Here is a 24,180-nt window from a genome sequence, read left to right on the forward strand (position 1 = left end):
AGTGCGAAAGCTCGCTCGGCGGTCGGCGGTTGTGTACCGCTGGAGGGGCCAGCCTTGCCTTCGTTCGAAGCCGTTCTGTACGCGCAAGTAAATACTGCCGCATGGACGCCCCTGCATTGCCTCCTGCATCTTCCCGCACGCACTTATCATTAGACGTCTCTTCTAATTCAGGTTTGTCTCATTTTCGATCTCGTTGTTTCGTTTTTGACGCTGTGGCCAAAATTTTATTTTTCAATCGGAGGGCCTAGTATACACAAAATGGCGATCGAATCATTTGTTTTCATTTTTGAATTATGACGGATTCGCTTAGAATTGAAGGGCGCATGCGTGGTGGTGCATACGTGACGCGATAGCGCCCAAAATTGTGTCATTCAATTTTTGTTTTGTTTTAATTTCCGCGCATGCGCGTTCGACAATTATTTTGACAGTGGCGCTGCTTTCGAAGTGTAAATTTTTAATCCACGCCGGTTCTCGCTCTGATTGTTTCGAGGCGGCCTTTAGAGCCGTTTACCTGGAGGCTCTTCGTACGAGCGCCATTAAAGCGGGTACAGGTACACGAACCGATAACCCCGGGCCTTCGTCTGTAAACTAATTTAGTTAAGCGAGAACTACGATGTAATAATGGTTGAATTGTTACAAAATCGCCCGCATGATCTACATTTCGGGCCATTTCGAAGCCGGTTCTGTTTCTATGTATGGATTTATGTAAAGGTGGCACCGAACGTGCTGCTGTGTTTGCGTGTGTAAAGGCGACTCCACATTTGGGCGAACTTTTATATCAACTTGTTATATTTTTATGCCGAAAACATATTCCAAGATCCTTTTTAGGATATAAACAGAGAACTCGACAAACGTATTTTAAAGATAATCGATTTTAATCTTCTCTAAGTGCTTGAAAATATTAGGGGGCGAACTAACATTAACCCAAACTAATATGCTAGCCATTTTAAGAAACATTAATAGAAAGTTGTTGAAACCTGTTTATCACAAAAGGCCGACATTAAAAAATGGCGGACTTGATCAAAATTTACCTTAATTAAAATTATTCAAATATGTCTTAAATTTATGGCAAAAATAGTCAAAAACGTTTTAAAACACATTAATATCAATTAAAAAGGTTATAAAGTCAGTATACAAAAACATCGTTTAACGCGTGATCATCACGTGCTTTTAATTTCCTGCTACTGGTCGGTAACCCTGAGGGGCGATACCGGCATGAGTAAGTACACAGGGTTTTTTGTTCTCCATGTACAATTGTCGAGATTATTATCTTTTGCCCCTTTCACTATTGTTGTAGTTGTATATGTTACGTGTGATTTTTAATTTTAATTAATTATACAATTATAATTTGAATTAGCAGCATAAAACTGCTCGTAAACACTGAAGTTAGACAATGCTATTGATGTGATTGCGTAAGGTGCAATGGTGTATTCAAATAAATCGTGCTGGGAGCATGAAGAAAATCTTTCTTTAGTTAATAATGACGAAATGGCGTTAGTTGAATCAGCACACTGAAAACAGATGGAAAAATAAAAAAAAAACCTTGACAAAGAGTGCCGCACGAACAGAATATAAGATAAAATGTGTGCTTCTTTTACATTAAATAAACGAACCATTTCACGCTCGTATTGTAACGTGTGTAAAAGAGAAGATTATTTACTACTGCATACTGTTTGGGCAAAAATTGAGCTCTAAAGCATCTCCCAAAATCGAAATTATAACTATTGTTTAGTGGTCTGCACTCGGTATTATCCGCCACATTTCTTATATCCTGGTAATGTTAAATGTAAAAAATATCAATAAGATGAACAAAGTCTGATTTTTGTAATGGTCAATCTAAAAGGTTCGATTCTCTTGCACGACAATGCGCGACCATACAATATCGCATCCTCTAAAAGTTAAACGAGTTGGACCATAAAATATTGGCTCATCTACCATAGTAAATTCAGGATTTCGGCAACTTCTTACAGAGTAAATTTTTCAATAAATAATCCCCAAAGGTTCAAAGTCCAGCTCTGAAATTCTACGCTACCGAAAAAAAGATGTCAGTTGATTATTAGCTGAGAAAAATGTATTTTAATTTGAAGGTCATAAACCGCAATCATTTTTCTAGCAACCGAATATGTATATTTTAGCAAATGCCCACTTAAAACTATTTGATTTTACGAAAAACATATATGTACACACATATTAGCGGTAGTTTACACAGAATAATATTTATACGAACGAGTTGATTTATGCATTTTTTCAAGTTTTAATATAATAAGGATTATACCGTGAAATCTGATAATTATCATAGCAAATATTAAATTACAGGTGGTCTTCAACTTTCGTATCTAATTGATTCCTAAAATGTGCACGAAAGTTGAAATGTAGGAAAGTAGAGCAATGTAAAAAATCATAGGAAAGTGTTTATTTTACATTAAGGTGTGTTAGCATATGCATAAGAAACACTTGATTAGTATCTGCAGTTTTCTTTATAAATTTATCAAGAGGTGGTAGAATTGTACTATTATTTTAATTTTATAGATGGGTTTTTTTCATTAGCCCTTCGTACATAAGATATACGTTATCCATTATTGGGATCACATTCTTCCTTGATGGTAAAAAATTGTCAAGGTGCATGAAGATATCATCTTCATTTTATATTGAATTCCTCTCTTATATATTATATTATTCATTTCAATAAGTTTCTTGCTTCTTGGTAAGATTCCATTGACATTATTATTTTACATGTCGGCTTTTTAGATTCTCAGTAATTAACGTATTTCATGTTGAGTTCGTCGTTAATATTCTGAAAGTTTTGGTAAATTTTCGACATTCATCCGGCATACTGAAATTGCAATGCTAGATTCATCATTATCCTATAAACATTTAAACATTATTCTGGAATTGCCATTTCACAATATTATGAGTTCACCCTTTATATTATATACGCTTCATATGTATGTATATATTTATATAGAATATATAAATAAAAATAAAAATAAGTAAGACATATCAATCGATAAAAAAAATGTGATATAAACGTATACATATATTTCTAGTTATAGTAAATATTATTTAGCCGTCGATTTATCTATGGTAAAATCTGTATGGGTATATTTCCAAATAATATATTGTGTTGTCTGGGAGACATTATATAATCTTATCATAGAAGTAGTAATTGATAATAATTGTTTGTTTGTGAAACAGTGTATATTTTGTACTTTCATTTTTTTTACAAAACATTTGAACAACCTTAATTTAAATCGTTTTAGTCTAGCTATTTATTTTGAACAGAGCATAAGAAGCATGTTATCATTTTTATACAATACTTAATAACTTATTTAATAATAAAATATTTAACGGTTAAATGTTATTATAAAACGTTGCTATATGTCATATTTGGCTGAGATTAAAAATGCTTATTGTACATTGTTTTGATCTGATTAAAATCTATGCACACTAAAATAATAATATTGATATATTTGATTGAGCATAAAATTAAACCTTTGTGGAAAAGTGCTACAAAATAATGGCTATGCTTTGCAAATATTCGTAACATGATCAAATCGACTAACAACAAAAAACGCATGAGATAAATACTGACCACTTTTTGTACCGAGAATACAAAAATAATATTTTTTTACCTTAAAAATACACGATTTTTATATACATATATGTATTATATTACATATGTACTATATTTTTTATAGTCTTATATTTGTGTTTTTACCGTAACTGATATCTTAAAAACGATAAATTATAGCGAAATGATAAGTTATATATTTGTGGCACAAAATAAATGCAAAAATATATACAATATTCAGCACTATTCTTGTTTCAATATTTACTATCTGTGTTTTTATTTTATAAATATTATAGGGCTATCGATAATTTTGATATTATTTACCAGATAGATTTAATTTTTATGATATTCAGATATATATTTGTTAATTCTGTCTTCGCCATATTTTTCGCAATTCTTCTCCACGGATTCTTCTTTTAATTTCACACGCCAATGTATATATATACTTTTATAGACATGCGCTAATGACTAGTGAAGATTTTTTTTATTTAAACACTAATGAAAATGCTTTTAGTTTTTAAGCACTGAGAAAGCGTTCAAAATTTTGTAATGAATGACAAATTGATCGTATCTTAAGCATTATCACATGTATTATATGTATAATCTAATAATAAACAGACGATGTATTTGTTTAGCAAGTTACCCAAATGCTAAATATGCTGAATTATCTATATTAAGATGTACCATACAGGCTGTTCATTTAAAATTTTTCCGACTTTTACTCAGAGTTTATCAATTTTAATAAAATATTTTTTTGCCAGCATATAATTGATAGCAATGAAATTTCAACGATTTTCAAATTATATTAAATTAAATCAGGAGAGACTACTCTATTTGCGTTAACAGCCAGTTTGAGAGCTATCCATTTCATAATTATTCATAATTTAGAAAGAGGTGGTAAGTTTATTTTTTGATCGCGTTTATAGATTTTTTTTTCTATAAATGTGTATGAAATGGATAGCTCTCGAACTGACTTTGTTAACACAAATAGAGTGTAGGCATATATTGATAATTTATTTTGAATCTAAAAAATGTATAGAAATTTATTATGGTTTTTAAGCTGGACAAAATACTTTACCATTAAGTGTGTCATATTGTTGTGGGCTATTTTCCTATATATATTTCCATGTATAGAAAGGGTCTGCTCTACACTGCGTTGAAGTATTTTGATTTGTGAATATTTGTGGCACAACCAACATTATTCTATTGCTCTTGTATTTTTAATTGTGTTGAATTCCTCAGTCGTGAATGCTCTTATTGTGGTCCAATAGAATTCTCAGACGAGGTCGCAGCGACGAACCCTTGCACATGAGCAGAACGAATTGGATGTCGTCAATTTAGCGTCAGACTTATGAGTACACCTTTGATTACAGACAATACTCCTCAAGCATTATATTCGATTCGCTGCATTAGTTTTGATGGAATCAAAAAGTAACTTTCACGAAAATGTAAATTATATGATAATGTTAATATGAATCCTTATAGCTAATCCTTGTTAATAATAATTAATTCTGCACATAAGTCCAAATCGTGAAAAAGTTAGATTTGTTGATGTATTTGATCGTCAAGCATCTTGAGAAGTGAAAGGCTATGCCTGATGCAATTATACATACATATATCGATATATCCACTTGCGAAATTTATGGGCGCTGTCGATTTTTTTGCATTCTGGTGATTTATTTATACGACATTGTTTATTTGGTGAGCACCATTTATGGCTTTTTTATTAGAAAATTATACTTTGTACCTCTATTTGTTTGCTTTCTTACCGATCATTCCATTCATAATGGAATATTGTTAACAATATATAATAAGTCATAGTTTGAAGAAGATCTTAACGCTCAATAGTTAAATTGAGCACACGTAACCGGTAGTAGTGCTGCTTGTTAAATAATTTTCGTCTCGGCTGCCGTTATAAATTGCTAGTTTGCTAGCATTGTTGTTGAAAATAGACATTATTTTTCATTCCAAATGAAAAGTGTCGTTTTTGTAGTGCTAATATGTGTACAATGTCTTACATAGTCTATAATTTCAGTGTTTTTCTTGTTACAGAAACGCGGTGATCAATTTCGAATTAGCGGATTGTCTTTTCGGAAGAAGAAAAGAAAGACAGCGAAGAGAAGTTAGATGATCGACAGACGATGGAAGGAGAGCTCTGAATGCATACGCATAGCAAACATCGCATTTACGAGTGCGAAGACTTGGAATCGGCAGACAGTGGATTTGGAACATAGAAGAATTTATCTCACATAGTTTATTTTGAGCTTTCGCCACACAGCATCGTGTTCAATTTGTAGCGTTGTGATCTGTACATATTAAGGATTAAACGCACACTCTTCGTTTGAAGACAATCTTTTTAGATAATAATACAGAAACGCACACATTCCGTCCACGATTCTTCATATATAAGGCTGATCAATCAGTGATGAGAGAGAAAGGGATTTGCCAAAACGCAACAAGACCTAGTGATATTATTGAGACTCTCATTTGACGCAAACTAGCATGAGCATTTGACGCAACGCAAGTTTTAGTTTATTTCGTTATTTTTTTTAAAGTTTTGACCGTTCAAGATGTATAAGCTTTTGGGAGGTCTGCAAGACTACTTCAAGGTTCAAGACATCAGCACCGACAACGCGCTGTTCAGGCTGCACAATGTGTTCACGACTGTGTTGCTGTTGGCTTGTTCCTTGATCATAACAGCGACGCAGTACGTCGGAAGGCCCATCCAGTGCATCGTGTCAGGATTGCCTTCGCATGTCATCAACACGTTCTGCTGGATCACGTCCACCTTCACGATGCCAGATGCGTTCAAGAGAGAGGTACGTTTTGACTTAACTAACCAAGAAAATTGAGGGATGTTTTCCTTGACAACAAAAGAATGACGGGAAACTCGGCGGGTGTCTCGAAGTTGATAGGGGGAATTTCCCTTTTGCGCCGCAGTCTTTGCGAAATAATTTAAGAGCGTCTAGATGTTGGGGGAAGTCTACCGATATGTTCCAAATGGGGTTGATAAAATCCGGTTGCAAGATCAGAAACGAGGGGTCCCTTCTATCACTGTAATCGTTACTTCCCAGTCGATGCATTTAAGTAATTCCGTATCGAATATATTAGAATATTTTGCGTATGAATGGAGTTAAGTTGTTTAGAATATTTCAACACACGATCTCGTCTAGAGAAATTTCACACGTATTGCGCTACTGCGTGTCTCGTGTGAAAGGACGTCAATTTATTGTCCGACAGACTGAATCCACAATTGATCCTATTCTGAGACCCATCTACGCCACAATCACGTGAAACTCGCCAGTAACTGACATTCGGCGATATCAATCTGTCGTGATTGTTAGTCAGGGCTGTCATCTGTATTAGTTTTAAAAGGATCTTCTGATCTCGTTTATTGTTTCAAGTATACCAGAATAGATTTAAAATTGTGATTTATGGTATTGGTAAAATACACAAATAATATATGTACCACTGTTTCAGTGGCAGTGTATTTATATAAGTAGATTTCCCTTTTTATCATTAGAACCTATATTTAGCACGAGCGAGAGACCTTTTTCCAGTGCAGCGATCGGCAGTGGGGTTTTATGGAGTAGCGTATTGTGTGGCACAATCTCGCCGCAACTATATGCTTTCTCAAATTCCATTTACTTACGGCGAAGGCTGCACAATATACATGACGACTAGCATATTTTTATACTCGTATTGTCTCATATTTATGTCACTAGAATTTTTATTTTTGTTTGTGTTGAAATTTTCAACTGAATGTTATGACTGAATACCGCATTATGTTGATGGTTTCGTCAATTATTTACCTTGGTTTTCACTTTACAATTTAATAAATGTAATCTACATTTGAAACATTTAAACATTCCTAACTAAATTTAATTCAGTCCATATCTCGATTTTAATAGAGATGTGAAATAGAGATTGAAAGTGTGTGCATTAAAATTTCAGTAAATGAGTATTAATAATCGTGAAACCGGGTTGGGTTTCTGCATTGCAATCAAGTATAATGTGTCTGCCGACCTCTGATTTAATCTGTACAGACGGTCGTCATTAATTTTGGAACCAGATACTGATTAATATTTTTATCGCGCTTCTTGATTTGCATCGATTTTCATCGAACCCATAATTCATCGGACATCCCTGAACAACCGTGTCCATCCTCGGTCACTTATCCAATTGGTTTCGTGCCGCTCAGGTCCCATTTGTCTCACTTGTGCGATTTGCTCTCAATTGTCTTCGTCACCGAATCACGTATATATCTTCTTCAAAAGCCACATGGAGATAGGTGTATAAAGGTTAAATCAAATTAGAAGCGAGTACACCTTACACAACGCCACGTTTTTACTAGCGTTTTGTAATTTATTGCAGTTAGGTGACCTACTTCATAGACGGCAATCTTTTTATGAGCTATCAATTTCGTGTAATGCTAAATGGTTATACATGCAGCGGTACCTGCGTTGTAGTAAATAAAAAAGATATAATATTTGCTGATTGAGTTCCACAATGAATTTATTGCACAATACGTATATTTGACGGTTGTCTTGTATACAAGTAACTTGTTATTTAGTGACCTATCCATGAATATAATTCAGAAGTATTTCTATGTTGATACATATGTAAGAATAGTTCTTCACTAATCCAAAATAATATTAAAATTTGTTACGTTGAATTCTCTATACTATATTTGCGTTAACACAGTCAGTTCGAGAACTATCCATAATTGAGAAAAATATGGCAAATTTGAGTTTACGCCCCGCCCCTACTATTAGCTCTAAAGCACACGATACGTTCGATACACATATCATTACTCCTGTTTATATTTTGAATAAATTTATGGAAATTAAAATCATTACTATATTTTTTTATATTTATCAATCAGAGTAATGATAAGTATATCAAACGTATGTTCGTATCGCGTGCTTTAGGGCGTAAACCCAAACTTACCATCTCTTCTCAATTATGAATAATGATGAAATGAACTGACCGTGTTAATGCAAATAGAGTATAGATCTGTATTAAAATACAGATCTATACCCTATTTGCGTTAAAACATGGATTAGCAGTCTTAATTGGGATGATAAATTAAAATCATAATTATATAATAATCACTAATTTCGATCTCTCAGCAATTTCTCAGTAATTTCTGTAATTTCCGCAATTGAAATGCGGAAATTACTCTCATTTCCAAGTTAATATTTTGAAGCTATGGACTTTCGCAATGGCTGTTATTGATCGTTTTATCTGTTTTAAATCGATTTTGAACGAAACATATTTAATTTCACGTAAGTCTGTAAGTTATTATGGTATTATTTTGTTGAGCATACCAAGTTGTAATTGTCTTTCCCGCAGCAGGTATAAATAGATAACATTAAACTTCACACTGATTATTTTTAAAATTAGAATAAATAGTCTTGTTATCTGTGTATTTTGTGCGTATGATTCGTTATTCAAACTATATTTAGAGATTCTACATAACTTTATGAATATATTAATATTATATATATATTATCGTTTATGGTTCGAAAATCGAATAGTTAAAAATATCGATTATTTAGTTACTCTAGCCGTATGATTAAGAAATCTTTCAATTATTCTCTTTAGATTTTTTATTAATAAAAGATTTTTTTTAAATAAAAGTAGTTGTTTAACACATTAGCTATCGTGTGTACATATTTCGTCATTTCAAATTCATACAAAAAGAAAATTCAAGATAAACTGAGTATTTACTATACCGTATTTATTTAGTCCAGTAGCAAAAGATTTCACTGAAGTCATATAAAATCGACTTTCTTTTTTATCTCCTGGTGATATACACATTTCAAGTCCTTCTTTTATAACTTAACCCCCGCCATCATTTATCGACCTTTATACGCATATTCATCAATACCTAACTTGTCTTCAAGGTCTTTTGGAGGTTGTCGCTAAATTTTGCACTTAAAATGGTATTAACCTAATATAATAATAATAATAATAATAGCTCCAAACCATTTTTTTTAATTTTGCAGATTATTTTATATAATGAATTATCTAATATGGAAATATCGTTATTAGAAAGTGATAGATTACTAGGAGCAGTTTATTTGAATCCGCGTCAAATTTTACTTTGGACGTCACAAAAAGTGAAAGCTGTAAAATTGCAATTTTTAGAGAAATCATTTCAATCATCAGTTCAATCACAAATAAGCAAGTACAGTCATCTAGTGAAACGTCTAAGGAAAAGATTTTTCAAGAAGTACCGAAATGCAATAGAGAAATATTAAATAACTAGATGAAGCCATTGAATTAATATTAAATAACTTTAACCACGTACAAAGATTAGATAAAAAAACATGTTTTAAAATTTTGGGAGGAAAATAAAAATTCATATCTACATTTATACTAAATTGCAATGGTGGTTTTAGAAGCTTTTAGACTTATAAAATAGACCTAGAATTTTTCTTATAAAATAAGCCCTATAATAATCCATAAAAAAACTAAAATATGTCACTTGTTTACAAAATGGTGGCAAATTTAAAAATTAATTAATTTGTTGGATTAAATCCTACATGAAACTATACTTAATAAAACACGTTCAGGAGCTAAACCTACATCGAAATAAAATTAAAAAAATAGTTTGTTGCTTTAAAACAAGTTCCTGATAAAGTTGATCGGATCGTCATTTTTAAGAGTTGCGATTTTTTAAGACTCTTATTTTCTTTGTTTTGAATATATGAATCTGAATTTTTCTTATAAATAGACCTCGTAGTAATCCTTATAATAAATCCAAAAAGAATAAAATATGTCACTTTTTAGATACAATTTTTTTACGAAAAAGCAAAAGTATTAGTAAACCAATGGTTAATCAGTTATAAATACCTAGTTTTTATTGTTCAGTATAATATTTTTGACACAGGAACACAGGTTGGAGACCAATGTTCTAGGACCCTTTATGTTTTGCTTGCAACATTTCCTAAGTTCATCTCTAGGTACTAGTTGAAATGATTGCTATCATTTCCCCTTGTGCCACTCTGTATTTTGGTCCACACAAATTTAAGATCCCATTAGATAATCTTACGGAGGGGTTGAAAGTCTATTTGAAGATTTCTAATGGTAGACCATATAGAATATAGCTAGAATAGAATCTAGTATAGCGATTGAATAAACAGACCTGCACTTATTGCGTGTTCGATTAACGTCGTACCTTATTAGTATTCAAGTTATTCTCATGCAATTCTAGAGTCAATGCACGTGTAGTGGTCGATGGAACCTAGCCGGACCGTACGATGACGCTCCGAGATAAACTATGTATGCAAGTTGCTCAGTTGCACGTTCAACTGTGAAGTGATCTTTGAGTCTTTATAAAATATCAGTATCTGGCGATGAGCAAATCGTTTCGCTCATAATCACTTTCGTTATTATTTGCCGATCAGCGGTCGTAAATGACTCAGCCTGATCCGTTGGATAAACACGCATCAATGTATCAGCACGCTGCGTTACTTTGCGACCTTCAGAGCGTCTGCTAACCGTCTGGAATTTAACGGTAGATGACCGCAATTAATTTTTATTGCCATCTCATTCATAAGGCGGTGACATTAGTTTAGATTCGCCGTCGATAAGGGACGATTGGATATAATGGCCAATTTAGGACACTCGCAGTAAATCATCTCTGCCCGATGCTAATTGTTTGTTCACGTTTTCTCGTTACAGTACCTGCCTGGCAAGCACGTGGCGCATCCCGGCCTGGCGAACGACTTCGATGACGAGGATGCTAAGAAATACTACACCTACTATCAGTGGGTGTGCTTCGTGCTCTTCTTCCAGGTGAGTTTTCAAAACATGTTGATCTTCTTTGGAGCCTCTCGATCTAATTATTACTCGACTCGTCGATTTAAGACGGATCATTCGATGAGTAATCGGTAGTTAATATAAGTCATCACTTAATATGCACGTATTGAGTCGATGATGCATTTATAATGTGATGAGTAATGGTTGATTACAATCTTAGTTATGTTGTAGTAACGGCCAAACCTTACATTGAAAACTAAAGGCATTTGAAATGCGATTGTCTTTTATGGGGTCTGATCAAAATGTATCATTATAGGCACGCGATATATGAGGCACTCGAAAATTAAGATGTTTCGGTCGGACTACAGATTGTCTACATCGTTGTATAATAATCATAATCGCGAAGAAGGTGATATTGAATATTAGCACGAAAAACTAATATATTTTCTTGAATACCAAAATCTTTGGGTATTCAAGAAACGTTAATGTTAACGAAAATTCTCCAGTTCTTGGAACATTATATCGCAGAAAGAGAGCCACAACAAGGAAACGTTTGTAGTACTTGGGAAATCGAAGGAACAAGAGGAAAATCTCTCATAATACACACGAACTTTACACAATATAATACAAAAAATATATTTATCCTTATTATTTCAAGATTGAATTCCTTATTTTTCTGATTTTTCTTTGTTAATTAGTAGTGTTCTTATTAAAGTTTCCCAGTCAGATGTTATCATGAAGTTACTTGTATAACGCATTATTCTAAAATTATATTTGATGACATAATAGTGACATAATACCAATACATTTTGACGTTTGATGGTTAAATGTTCAACCGCTACTTTTGATATCTGGGGTTTTGTGCATTGTTAGTGTTTGTCATTTCCCGGTTTTTCGTGCTTTCTTATTCATCTAGTGTGGTTAACGTTACTGTCAATTCTATTTGATACGCTATCTAACCGCGATTTGAACATCAAACCTTGAATACATTTCCCTTGCTCCACATTCACGGTCTGGCGAGTTTCAGCAATACTTGCACTTTCCTTCTCACCCTTTTGTTTGTAGTCTAGTTTCCATTTCTGTACAGGTCGTGCGTGACGGAAAAACGGAACATTCAGGCGCCAATGTATTCTTCTGGATAAAATCTGGTTGTACACACGTGTATTTATATATATATATACTAATATGTACATAGGTACACGCGAGGAGAGTTCACGCTGTTATAGGAATGTAGAAACGTATGCCTTTCGGGTATTTTTAGTGTTGCTCTACGAATTAGGAATGTACTTTAGAAGTGGGCACTGGTTTTATTTTTACTCTTTGAAGCGTCTACCATTAGTGAATAGAACGTTTGCTTTCGAAATTGGTCTTCGACTGCCCTGGGAACGTCGAGATCATCTAAAATAGAAGATGCAGCTTGACAATGATATACACATGTAGTTCTTAAATTCTAAGAAGAGCACGAATATGTGAAATTTGTATTCATAAGCAAGAGTTTTAATTAAAAAAAACATGGATATTCATTTCGATGCGCAAAAAAATATTTTCGGTAATGGACCGAGAGCGCAAAACAATGTCAACTGGCAGATTTTTTTATTTTATGAATTTCATACATCTTTCTATTACTGCATTGCAACTGAAATATTACCTTAAGTTTTCTTGAATAAGTTGAGCATAGGATAAAAAAGCGCAGCGACAAAACAATGCAATATATAATATAAAAAAATAAAACACTTTATTTGGAATGACAAAAAAGTCTATAATTACAAATATGACGACGTACAAATTTTATTTACTGGTAGTTTGGATAGGTTAGGTGCGAGCGAGCGTTGGTCAGAACAGTGAACACCCCATGATTCATTGCAGAGAGTTTGTCATGTCAAGGAACGGATCTCTTTGGTTGTTTCCTTTGTGCTGATTGATTTAAAATATCAGAAAGAAGAGAGTTGAGACCAAAATTCACACAAAAGTTTTTGTCGAAAACTCAATTTTTTTTATTAAGAGTTATCAGCTCTCATTTAAAAGTTATTTCTATTTTGATGTATTAAAAGCTGGTCGCGTAATGGCAATCATTGTTCTAAAATATATATAATATATATAAAGTGCGTATTATATTAGCACAACTATTCGATTTTAAAGCAAATTATTAAGCAGTTAAGTACTGCTATCTTCTCCTTAATCATAACCGGTAATGACATAGTATCACGTCGCGGAAGTATCATCTTACAAATGAGAGTGGTATCAATACGGCCAACATTGTTTGTATACGCTTATTTACAGTATTAGTCTCCATATCTCCACTCTGGTTTTGCAGCAGTGAGTGGCCTCAGTAGCGACGGCGCAGGCTACTACTGCTACTTCCAGATGTGTGGCATTTTACCGTGGAGTAACCGGTTTTTAAACACTGGACTCTGGACGAAGATCGCAGCAGCCGGGTCGATGCTCCTTTGCTGCTCGATTTTTCTGACGCAACTTCTCCAATTTTCTGTGCAATGGATAGCACCAAACATTACGGCTTACTATAGAATCAAGTTCACGGTCAAGCGCCATGTGCTAATAATTTACAACCGACGACCCCCTTGATATTTGCATAGTCGAAATTAACTAGTGACTCACGCAGACAGGATGTCGGTCATCTATAATGTTATGCTAATGGCTTTGCTGTGTTTGCTTCCTAAATTCGACGCATTCTTCACCTATCTGTTACAAGGTGGTTCAGAATTTATGGAATGCTTAGTGACTGGCGACACGAGAATCAATACGAGGGTGGTCCTTATTCTTTATTTTTTTTCTTCTCCTCCTAATATTATTATGATAAAGAGGCCCTTTTCTGTCCATAATTCATTCTCGAACGCCATAGGCCAGGCAGGTTTAACTCGAAAAACGACAACGGTCGTTTATGTATCGAATTCCATATACTATGGGAAAGGTATTTTTTGTTGTAGTAAAGTATTTGTGTGATTTTCAGGCCATCATGTGCTACACGCCCAAGTTCCTGTGGGACGCATTCGAAGGTGGATTAATGAGGACTATCGTTATGGGACTGAACGCCACCCTATGCGAGGAGAAGGTCAAGGCCGAGAAAAAAGAGGTCCTTCTGGACTATCTGATACAGCACAAAAGGGTGAGTTGGCTGATTTTTTATTTTTTTTATACAACAATCGATCGGTTTCATTAACGGTACAACTGGTTTTTGACGCGTTCAATCGAGCGTGTCTAAATAATTTGATCATATGAGACGTGGAATGACCGCTTTTTATGCAATTTGAGTAACCGGCAACCTTTTGGGTACTACATTCTTTAAAGGTGGTGTGCAATTAATTTTGCATAAGAAGATTGCAAATGTTTTTGAGCCTACAATGAATATTTGACAACAAATAAGCGCGATTGATAGTCCCAGTCAATTCTTCAAACCAATGCATGTCTTATAAGCATGTTTTGTTTAACAATATTCTTCGAGTTTTATTAAAAAGAGGCAAAATAAGTATTTTTGTACTCCTGATTGACAGCCAGATCACACAGTTAACGGTACCAGGCAATTCAACATTACACAAGTTGTCAAATTGGGATGTAGCAACAGCGTTGACAAATCAAAGTCGTGTTATTTTGCACATAAAAATATATATCGTCCTTATGTATAATTTATGTATGTCATTACACTTTTTTTAATATGATACATTTATGTTTTTATACATTTTTATTCGGTTATCTGCGAAACACCAATTGAGCAAAATTGGTCTAAACTAATCTACGAAACCTTATATATCGAGTATATTAATAGCTAGTATTAATACAGATGTATAATCTCATTTCTTGGAATTTGGGTTTTTGAACACGCAGGTGCTATTCACCTCTCTTGTATAAGCCAAACTTTTCCTCCATTTTAAATGTATGTGGACTTTTTATTTTAATCACGGGTCGTATTGCAAGGTTTCGCAAATTACAGGTTTCACTCGACAGTTTTTTTCCCTCATTGGCTGCAACCGAGAGTTTGCGAAAGTTCATAAAAGTTATTTGTGCAATCGGGTCTTGCTTTTGGGCCCAGCGTCGGACCGTGAAAGGTCTGCAAGAAGCGGAACCAAATACGCGACAGTAATTGCAAGCGTTTTGTTAGCGAACAATATACATGCGCCGGTTCATTGACTTTGTCCAATTTCTCCCGAGACACGTTTGCGTATGTCGGGAGTACAGTAAAAAAACTTCCTTTTGTGCAAAGTACGTGACCAAGTAGGTGCAATTTGAGACCTCGTCGAATTGGAATAACTCACGTTTCATTTTATCTAATCGCGACCTAGATCGAAGCGTCACCTGGTGTAAATTCATTTGATATTCAGTTTTCTAAGAAGATGACTCTATACTTCCAAGAGTCATCTCATTGGCTTTAATTAATTCTGACGTTGTTCGTGTTTGTGTGAATCGAGTTGATCGGCGCCTTTCACTTCTATTGTCAGCTGACTCGGCTATTCCACTGCGATACACTACCAAAGGTCGAATAGTTCACTTCATAGATATTAGTTATACTCAATGTCGAGTGATTGTGTCAAGGATTAAGAGTAAACTATTGGTATTGGTTTCATTGATAATAAATGAGCATGCGTGGATTCATTAGTTCTGAGGGAACGACAATAAACTTTAATAATTAGATCTGCTCGTTTTAAGTTGAGCAAAAATTACGAGGATGAGCCTCACATAAAAATATGTCTGGATTTAAATACAGTAAATTTAACTCATAAAATACATATAACTGTAAGTGGAAGGCTGAAGACACAAAATAAAATCCAACAATACTCGTGCAATGATTTTCGTTAATGAAATATTATTGCTATGAAACATTCGTAATCATAGAACAATGATTTTATTGTTTAACCAAAATATTGAATGTTGATTGTGCCACAATACCTGTTATTTTTTCTCTTAGTTCCGCCATCTTTACAGGTTGTTTGTGGAAGTATTATAGTTATTTATTTTCACTTAAACATTTACGATAGAGCTATTGTGATTAGGGTTTTTTGTAGTAGTTACAGCGCTTGGGACGAAATAATGATGTATTTATTTTATGATTATGTTTTTATCAGAACATTGAATTAAAAAGATTTAGCGGTGATTCCTCAAATTTTATAGTGTAATGTTATACCATACTCATTAAATAGTGGGCAGCAATATTTTGATATGATGCCTATAGTGTTAATCAATAGTATATAATTTCAAATAAAAATGGTCGGTTTCATTATCAATGTTCGCAACATTTCACAAAGACCTAATAAATTTAATTATTATAATCTGACCATTTTAATTATAAAACGCAGCATTTTTAAACAAGAACGGCGGCGTTCTTTATTAGAATATTTTATTAAAAATAATATAAAATGCCACCTTATTGAGTTCGTCCTTAATATTCTGGACACATGAATTTCACACAAATTGCGAGAAATATTTAGGAACTACTGTTAATTATTACAAGAGTAAAATAAATTTATTCTCACTGTACTAGAATCTGTTTACAGTTTTTTGAAACCCAATATGTATTAGTAATTTGGCAACGTAACATGTATTTTTATATTTTTGAAAACTGCTTTTTATTCAAAATACCAAAATGTGCAGCGAAAAAGTTAACAGCACAACTTTTCTTTAACTTTTCCATTCCAGTTTTGTCTAAAATATATTTTTGATGTTAAACCTATTTTTTATTGAACTTTTGACATCATTTTTCCTTACTCTTTGAATGTAAGACTGTCATGCATGTCTGCTAATTTATGTGCGTGTTCTTAAAAAAATAGTAACACGCATCGTTTTTTTAATTTGGGAAAATACCACAAGAGAAAAAATTCGGCGAATTATTAAATTTAAAAATTAGGCAAATCGAGGCCATTCTCTGTTAGTACATATGGGAAAAAAACCTAGTCGAATCCAAGTAGCGTTCTAGGAAGAGATGCTCTGTTGAACATATGCTATATAGCTAGCTGTATTAATAGCACCGGATTTTCTTCTATTGTATCAATTTGCGGAAGTGGCGCAGTTCTGTAATCGAAAAACGAAAACAAAAACCTCAAATGTCCATAAACTGTTGCCGGACGTGTCCGATTCAAAGATCTGACGTACCCGAACAAAGACTTATTTGTCCCGTGCAAATTATGGCCATTGGCGATTTGGATCACGTTTCGTTTGGTATGTTTTTGAATACGCCGACATGCATTTATTCAATGGCCGCGTTGGCAAGGTTGTGGTCCTCAAATTGCCCGAATTGGTCGCTTCCGTTCCGAACGGAGATACTAATTAGAAATTAGACGGATCTCCTTGTTGGGCTAAAAACGCGATGCTCTTTTGCATCTACAATGTGGGTGTTCAGGATAAACCACGTGTTTGATCGGTCTGCTTGGTAACTGGAATTGTTTTTTTGTTCATCATCAAAAGCACCGCACGCCCATGCCGACGCTTCTCAAATATCATTACCCGAAGTTGCGTCATATAAGGTTGATGCAATCATTTCGATTCATGTGTCATAGATAGTCTAGGAATTGTAATTTTTTCGCAGATTTTTTTCTTTGGTCAACTCAGCAATGAATCAAAACATATAAGCTCACACTTTTTTTCATTAAGGTATACATATGTATACATACATATGTATGTATTTAGTACGAGGTGTGATCAAGTAATAAGCTTAGATCAAATTTGAATTAATCTCCTTTAAAGTACTTTCTTTGGGTAGCGATGCACTTATCCCAACGTTGATTTCATGATTGGAAGCATTTTTAGAAGGCTTATTTCGGAAGGGCCTTCAGTTGCTTCATCGTGGCCCTCTCAATATCGGGAATGGTGGCAAAACGTTTTCTTTTATGCACGGTTTTTATTTTTGTAAAGAGTCAGAAGTCGTTTGGTACTAAATCTGGAGAGTAAGATGGATGTGGACAGACAGGAACATTTTTTTTGCTAAAAAATTTGCTATTCAGAAAATCACTTGTTCAAGCTACTGATAAGAACTTTGGTTTTGTGTGCTACTTAATTATCGGCGAGTATTGTTTAAAGTTTAAGTATCACATGCACAAGTATTGAACAACTCATGAATAAACAGCTATCTGAATTTTTAACTATCTGTGCGATAGTATTAATTACTTCTCATCTAGGTATTCGCAGTTGGTGGACGCATTGTCATCTAGCCATTAGTGTAAATATTTTTATACGTATTTTTAAAGCTGTTATCTTTTAAACATGTATACTATATAAATAAACCCTTTGTTTTGACATCTTCGCCAAAAGTCTAATCCAATATTTTAACTGATTCACTGCACTTGAATGTCAATTGGTTACGCAAAATTTAATTTTTTAAAAATTAAGAAATAATAACATGATTTGTAATAGAAATTCGTCTAATTTGTATGATTAGTAGATTTTTAAACGTATTTTGGAGATTGAAATGTATGTATATATGTATATATATATACATATTATAAATACTATGGTTAATATTACTTATAAAAAGGTTCAATATATTTGCGCTGATTAAGGTTAAATTTAATTAATAAACAGATAATTAGCAAAACCACAATTGATAAATGTATGTCGTAAATATTATTTATTTTCATTACTATAGTCTATTTATTTTCAAGAGTCAGTGCGCAAGAACATTGTTTAACGCGTAATCAAAATGTGCTCTTAAATTTCTCCCTTGTGATTGGTCGTTCTCAATGAAACGATTGATCTTACGGCGAACGACCAATCACAGGGCAGAAATTTAAAAGCATGTTATGATTACGCGTTAAACAATGTTCTTGCGCACTGACTCTTGAAAATAAATAGACTATAGTTGATTTTAATTAATTTTATGAATCCGCAGTTGATTAGCAATTTTATTTATTTTATAATAAAGTAGCAAACCATCTGCTAATCATGATTATATTTTTAGCGACATTGACACATGTTGAACAATATTGAACGAAAACGTGTGGTATATGATTATGTTGAAAATAATAATAACATCATATGGGTATGGATCATGGTTTAATATAATAGAAATTACGCAACCGCGGTGTTCTTATATAAAATATACATAATACATATAAAAGACCACGTTTATGTGTATATTTTCTATACGCATACACTCTTAACTCCATTGTGTTTATCCTGTACCTACATATATAATAATCCAACGCAGCTGCTAGGGTTACATTCCCTTTATTCCCTTATTATTGCGTCGCAATTCTGGATTGATCAGGGCAGCTCAACATTTTTTTAACTTAGTTTACCGAAATAGCAATAAAAAGCGTTTAAAGTTCCTTCACCTCATCATCGTCGTGTCGCTAACCGTATTTGAAGGTTGTTCACATTTAATGCGAGCAAAAAATGATCAAAATACGATCGATAAGTTCTAAATCGATTTTATAGTAGGTGATTAATACTCACATCAATCGGGAAGGGTGATTTGCGTTTTTTTTTAGTAAAATTGTATGATAATTGCTTTTTTTTTTATTAAGGTCTTAGAGTGGCTGCGACCTTTGATTTAGATACGTGACCGAATTTTTATTGATCGACTGACCTTTTTTAGATCCTGAACCAATTCGTTAAAATATAAATTAACCCTCTATGATTGGTATGAATTGGCATATAAGCAAAATTGTGTGATGTTTTGAATCAACAGCAGACCTTCGAATTCAATCGGCAGAAATGTAGAGCAAAGACTAGTCTTTTAAAATCGGATAAAATTTACACTATGTAAATATGACATTGATGAAAGACATTAAAAATAATTTAAATAGTCTTTCCTGTTTGTTTTTACACTTTACTCATAACATGAGCCAGTCCAGCGTGTCAATTATCTTGGGGCATGGGTAGTCAGATGGCCAAATGAGAAGAAAAAATTCTTTATTGCAAGCTTAATTCTGTTATCATACATATGTAAACGGTGTTGTAATACTATATTGAAATATGGTAATACTGCGTTAATAAGTGCCTAGGATTTTCTGAAACATACGTTTGAGAAAAGAAACAATTATTTTTAACCCTTTCGTTGCCGAAATCAGATATATTAGGTCATTCATTATCAAATATATTTTTAAAGGGCTGTAGAGTATTTGTTTCAGGGAAAAATATATGTAATAATAAATACGCAGCAACAAAGGGTTAAACAAAATAAACTCCGAGGACTCAAGTTCATTATCATTTACTAATGACAATCAAAATAGAAGGCAATACCTGAATTGGAAGTAAATTATACTTAATTTAAAAATACCTGTTAACCATTTGGTTGCCGAAATCAGATAAATCAGGTTTTGCTACTTTGGCGAGAGGATTTTGGTAGTTTAAAATATTATGTTTGGAATTAAATCACATATTATACAATAGAGCAGTTTTTTGACAGCACATATATGTGTTTTAGATGTTTTAGAGAGATTAATATCATACATAACATAGATAATGAGAGAAGCACTCATCATTTAAGTCAATTCCTATCTCATTGAGCGACGGTTCTTGTTTTTTAGTATCATTACATTCGAGCTGACTGAAGCGAAATTATCAATGGATGTGTAAAAATAAAACAGTTTTAACTTCAAAGGCGTATGTAAGGATCGTTTCCTCAATTACATAAGCATTATTTGTGCATTATCGACCAACAGCATTAAATTACGTGGTTTTGGTGCATATAAATAATTCAGCAGCGTAAAAGGTCTATCAACTTTAAGGATTAGTTATGCTGTGGTTATGCATTTATATTCAGTTAATCTCAAAACTTCTTTTTCGTTCATTGTCTTGTCGATTGAGTTAAATTAATGAACTGTAATTGGTATCATCTGTTGAATTTTGCATTGATTGATTTCTGAGTCATTTATTTTAATTTCTTGAATAGAAATGATGGAACACTTTACGTGTTTGAAAATCTCGTTTATAAAGTTCTAAAAAATGTAGCTGAGATGTAGAAATTCGCAGCAGAATGTTCTACAAAAAATCATATAGCTAATGTTCCTATCACAAGATTATTGTTTGGACAAATATTAGTAATTATAGCCACATTGTTCTTGGAAAATGCGTAACGAGTATGGTTGGCCCTTTTTTGTGTGTATATATACAACAGTAAGCCATCATGTATGTGTTTCAAATGTGATTAAGGTTGCATAACGCCATTACGATTGTGTAATGATTGAATTTTAATTGTCATGTGGTCAAAGTCGTCGACCATGGTTTCACTGCTACTGTTGTTGTGCCTCACTGAGTGAAACCTTGGTTGTAATTGCCTATATCAGCGCACCATTGTTGATAATTCACACGCGGAAATTATTCGGAAACATTTCAATTACACAGTCCCAATAATGTGCATGTAATATCCATACAAAATTGTATACTAATTTGATTTTTTTTTATCCATTTCAGTGTCACAAACTGTACGCTTTCCGGTACTGGACCTGCGAGTTGCTCTGTCTCGTCAACATCATCCTCCAGCTGTGGATGATGGATTCGTTCTTCAACGGAGAGTTTATGTCGTATGGTTTGAGAGTCATGAATCTGTCTGACGAACCGCAGGAGAAGAGAATCGATCCGATGATCTACATATTCCCGAGGATCACCAAGTGCATATTCCATAAGTACGGCGCTTCCGGTTCGATACAAAAGCACGACAGTTTATGCGTGCTGCCGCTTAACATAGTCAACGAGAAGACATACATATTCATCTGGTTCTGGTACATCATCTTGGCGTTTTTGCTGTGTCTGCTACTAGCGTACCGGTTGGTGATCATCTGCTTGCCCGAATTCAGGCCAAGGTTGCTCAGAGCCAGGAATAAGATGCTGTCGAGGGAAATGGCTCAGTCAATATCGAGAAAGACCGACGTCGGAGACTGGTGGCTGCTGTACATGCTCGGCAGAAACATGGATCCGTTCATATACGCCGAAGTCGTATCCGAACTGACGAAAAGAATGGACAGTGACAATCCTCCGATCAGGCCCTCGAGATTAGACGCCCCCGATGGAAAATCATCCGCCTGATCCGAGATATATTATATTACGTAATCATATTTTTATAGAATGAAATAAGATTTATACGATTAATGTCTTGATTGAGGCATTTTAACCACATTTGTATCCATATGTGGATAATCATATCGAATGTGGACGATCGTGAGACTGACAACGTAGATGCAATATCTATGCTTTCCTTTATATATTATAAATAGTAAATTAATGTTGAATTTTGAATGGAAACGAATCGGTCCCTACAATATTAGATTATAAATAGCTAAATAAAAAGCCACAATTTTATTTTTATTGCTGGCAATGATATAGCTTTTTTTATTAACTTGCTTAAGTATGTTGATCAAATAAGCCAGAAAGAAACATATTATGCTTCTTCTAATGTTGGAAGCAATTTCCAAAACTTTGTCGCATCGGTTTTGATTTCTTCTGTCTTAAATTCTTAAACGTACAGGTAGGCTAGAGAATTTGGTCTTTAATTTTGCAGTACAGTCATAATCACTAACTGATTAATTTTCGAGATTACTGCTAGATTTCTATTGTGGCTTTTTGATTCGTCTGACAATATACCTCAATTTTTTTTTTTTAATAATTTAATATTTTTGATGTTTTTAGTTTGAAGGCTTAAAAAAATGTTTTACTTCTTTGATTCATTAATTATTTTAAAATAAGATGAACGTTTCTGTAGGGATCGACTCAAATAATGATATAACACATTCCTCATGTGTACTGATTAGTTTTATTAGAGAAGGATTCAAGAAAACTTATCAACTGCCGACCATTGCTCATCAATATTTTTTTATGAATTTGTTACATTATTATTATTATTATTATTATTATTATTACATATCAGTACTTTTAAGATCGCAATAATGTTTTTGTGCTGTATTGTACGAGTGAATTATCGATTGAATAATAATACTAAAGATGCTAATGACAATTTTATCATTGAATTTTTCGATCGCTATTAAGATAATTGTATCATAGTTATAATATTTTATATTTTGAGATTTTTTTTGTGTTTTTTTTTATTATAATATAAGTAGGAATTGCATGTATTGCCAGAGAATATTTTTTTAAAATTTGATTTCCTATTAAGCCATATATCCGATTGGATCGTAATGTAAATAGGTGTGTTAGCAATAATTTTTTTATATAATATATAATTTTATTTATTAATCATTTTTACGCTATACATGTCCGTCATTTTTTAATTATTAATAAAACGAGGCTGTATCGCTATTATTTAAGAAGTCGCGCTCGCACAATGTTCTCAAACGTATTGTCAAATCATGTTTCAGTAGTCGTATTATGGAAGATATGTTCATTTTTCGAATAAAGCGAGTCATTGTTGTTTTAAGTGTATCTGTGATTGAGCATAAGTATATAAAAAATATGTATTGACTGAGTATGTATTATTAAAAAAAATATAACCGAAAAGTTGTGCGTTTAAAAGTAATAATGTTATACAAGTGCCTTTTAAACGCACCGTCAGACTCGTACTGAATTGTAATATAATTATTCACGTTAACCTATTGAATGTTTCCACTGTTATTTACACAATTTTTTGATACATGTTTTTATAACGGTTATTTGTCAGTAATACGTCAATTAATGTTTATACGGCTGTTTCGCTCAATTATTTGTAGTTAATGCTATTGATTCTGACAATATGGACTTGCATGATTATTTAAAACGTTATGGAGTAATTCTTTTTATACGTTTTTATATATACGTAGAAGTTAGATTGATCTGATAAACCTTTTTTTGTACAACTGTTAATGAATATTGTTAGACGAAAGCGACGACAAATGATGTTAAACGATTTTTAATGTCATTCCATTTTTATATACATATTGTAAAAATAAAACGTTTTACATAAA

The 24,180-nt window shown here is 33.2% G+C and overlaps 1 protein-coding gene across 1 annotated transcript; it reads left to right on the plus strand.

Moving 5' to 3' along the window:
- Positions 1-24,180, plus strand: ogre (optic ganglion reduced). Its single transcript, XM_088199971.1, has 5 exons — positions 1-171; positions 5,624-6,390; positions 11,264-11,377; positions 14,310-14,465; positions 21,701-24,180. Exons 2-5 carry the CDS (start codon positions 6,142-6,144, stop codon positions 22,310-22,312), a joined length of 1,131 nt encoding a protein of 376 aa, XP_088056097.1. The 5' UTR covers positions 1-171; positions 5,624-6,141; the 3' UTR covers positions 22,313-24,180.

Source organism: Plectrocnemia conspersa, unplaced genomic scaffold, assembly GCF_051122295.1.
Source record: "Plectrocnemia conspersa isolate PC_06_02 unplaced genomic scaffold, ASM5112229v1 ptg000012l, whole genome shotgun sequence".
Classification (NCBI taxonomy): Eukaryota; Metazoa; Arthropoda; class Insecta; order Trichoptera; family Polycentropodidae; genus Plectrocnemia; species Plectrocnemia conspersa.

Bases quoted from the DNA above. Each gene is read 5' to 3' on its own strand.
- ogre (XM_088199971.1), top strand. From the start codon at position 6,142: ATGTATAAGCTTTTGGGAGGTCTGCAAGACTACTTCAAGGTTCAAGAC. The intron at 11,378-14,309 runs GTGAGTTTTCAA...TGTGATTTTCAG, and splicing joins GCTTCGTGCTCTTCTTCCAG to GCCATCATGTGCTACACGCC. The intron at 14,466-21,700 runs GTGAGTTGGCTG...TATCCATTTCAG, and splicing joins ATCTGATACAGCACAAAAGG to TGTCACAAACTGTACGCTTT.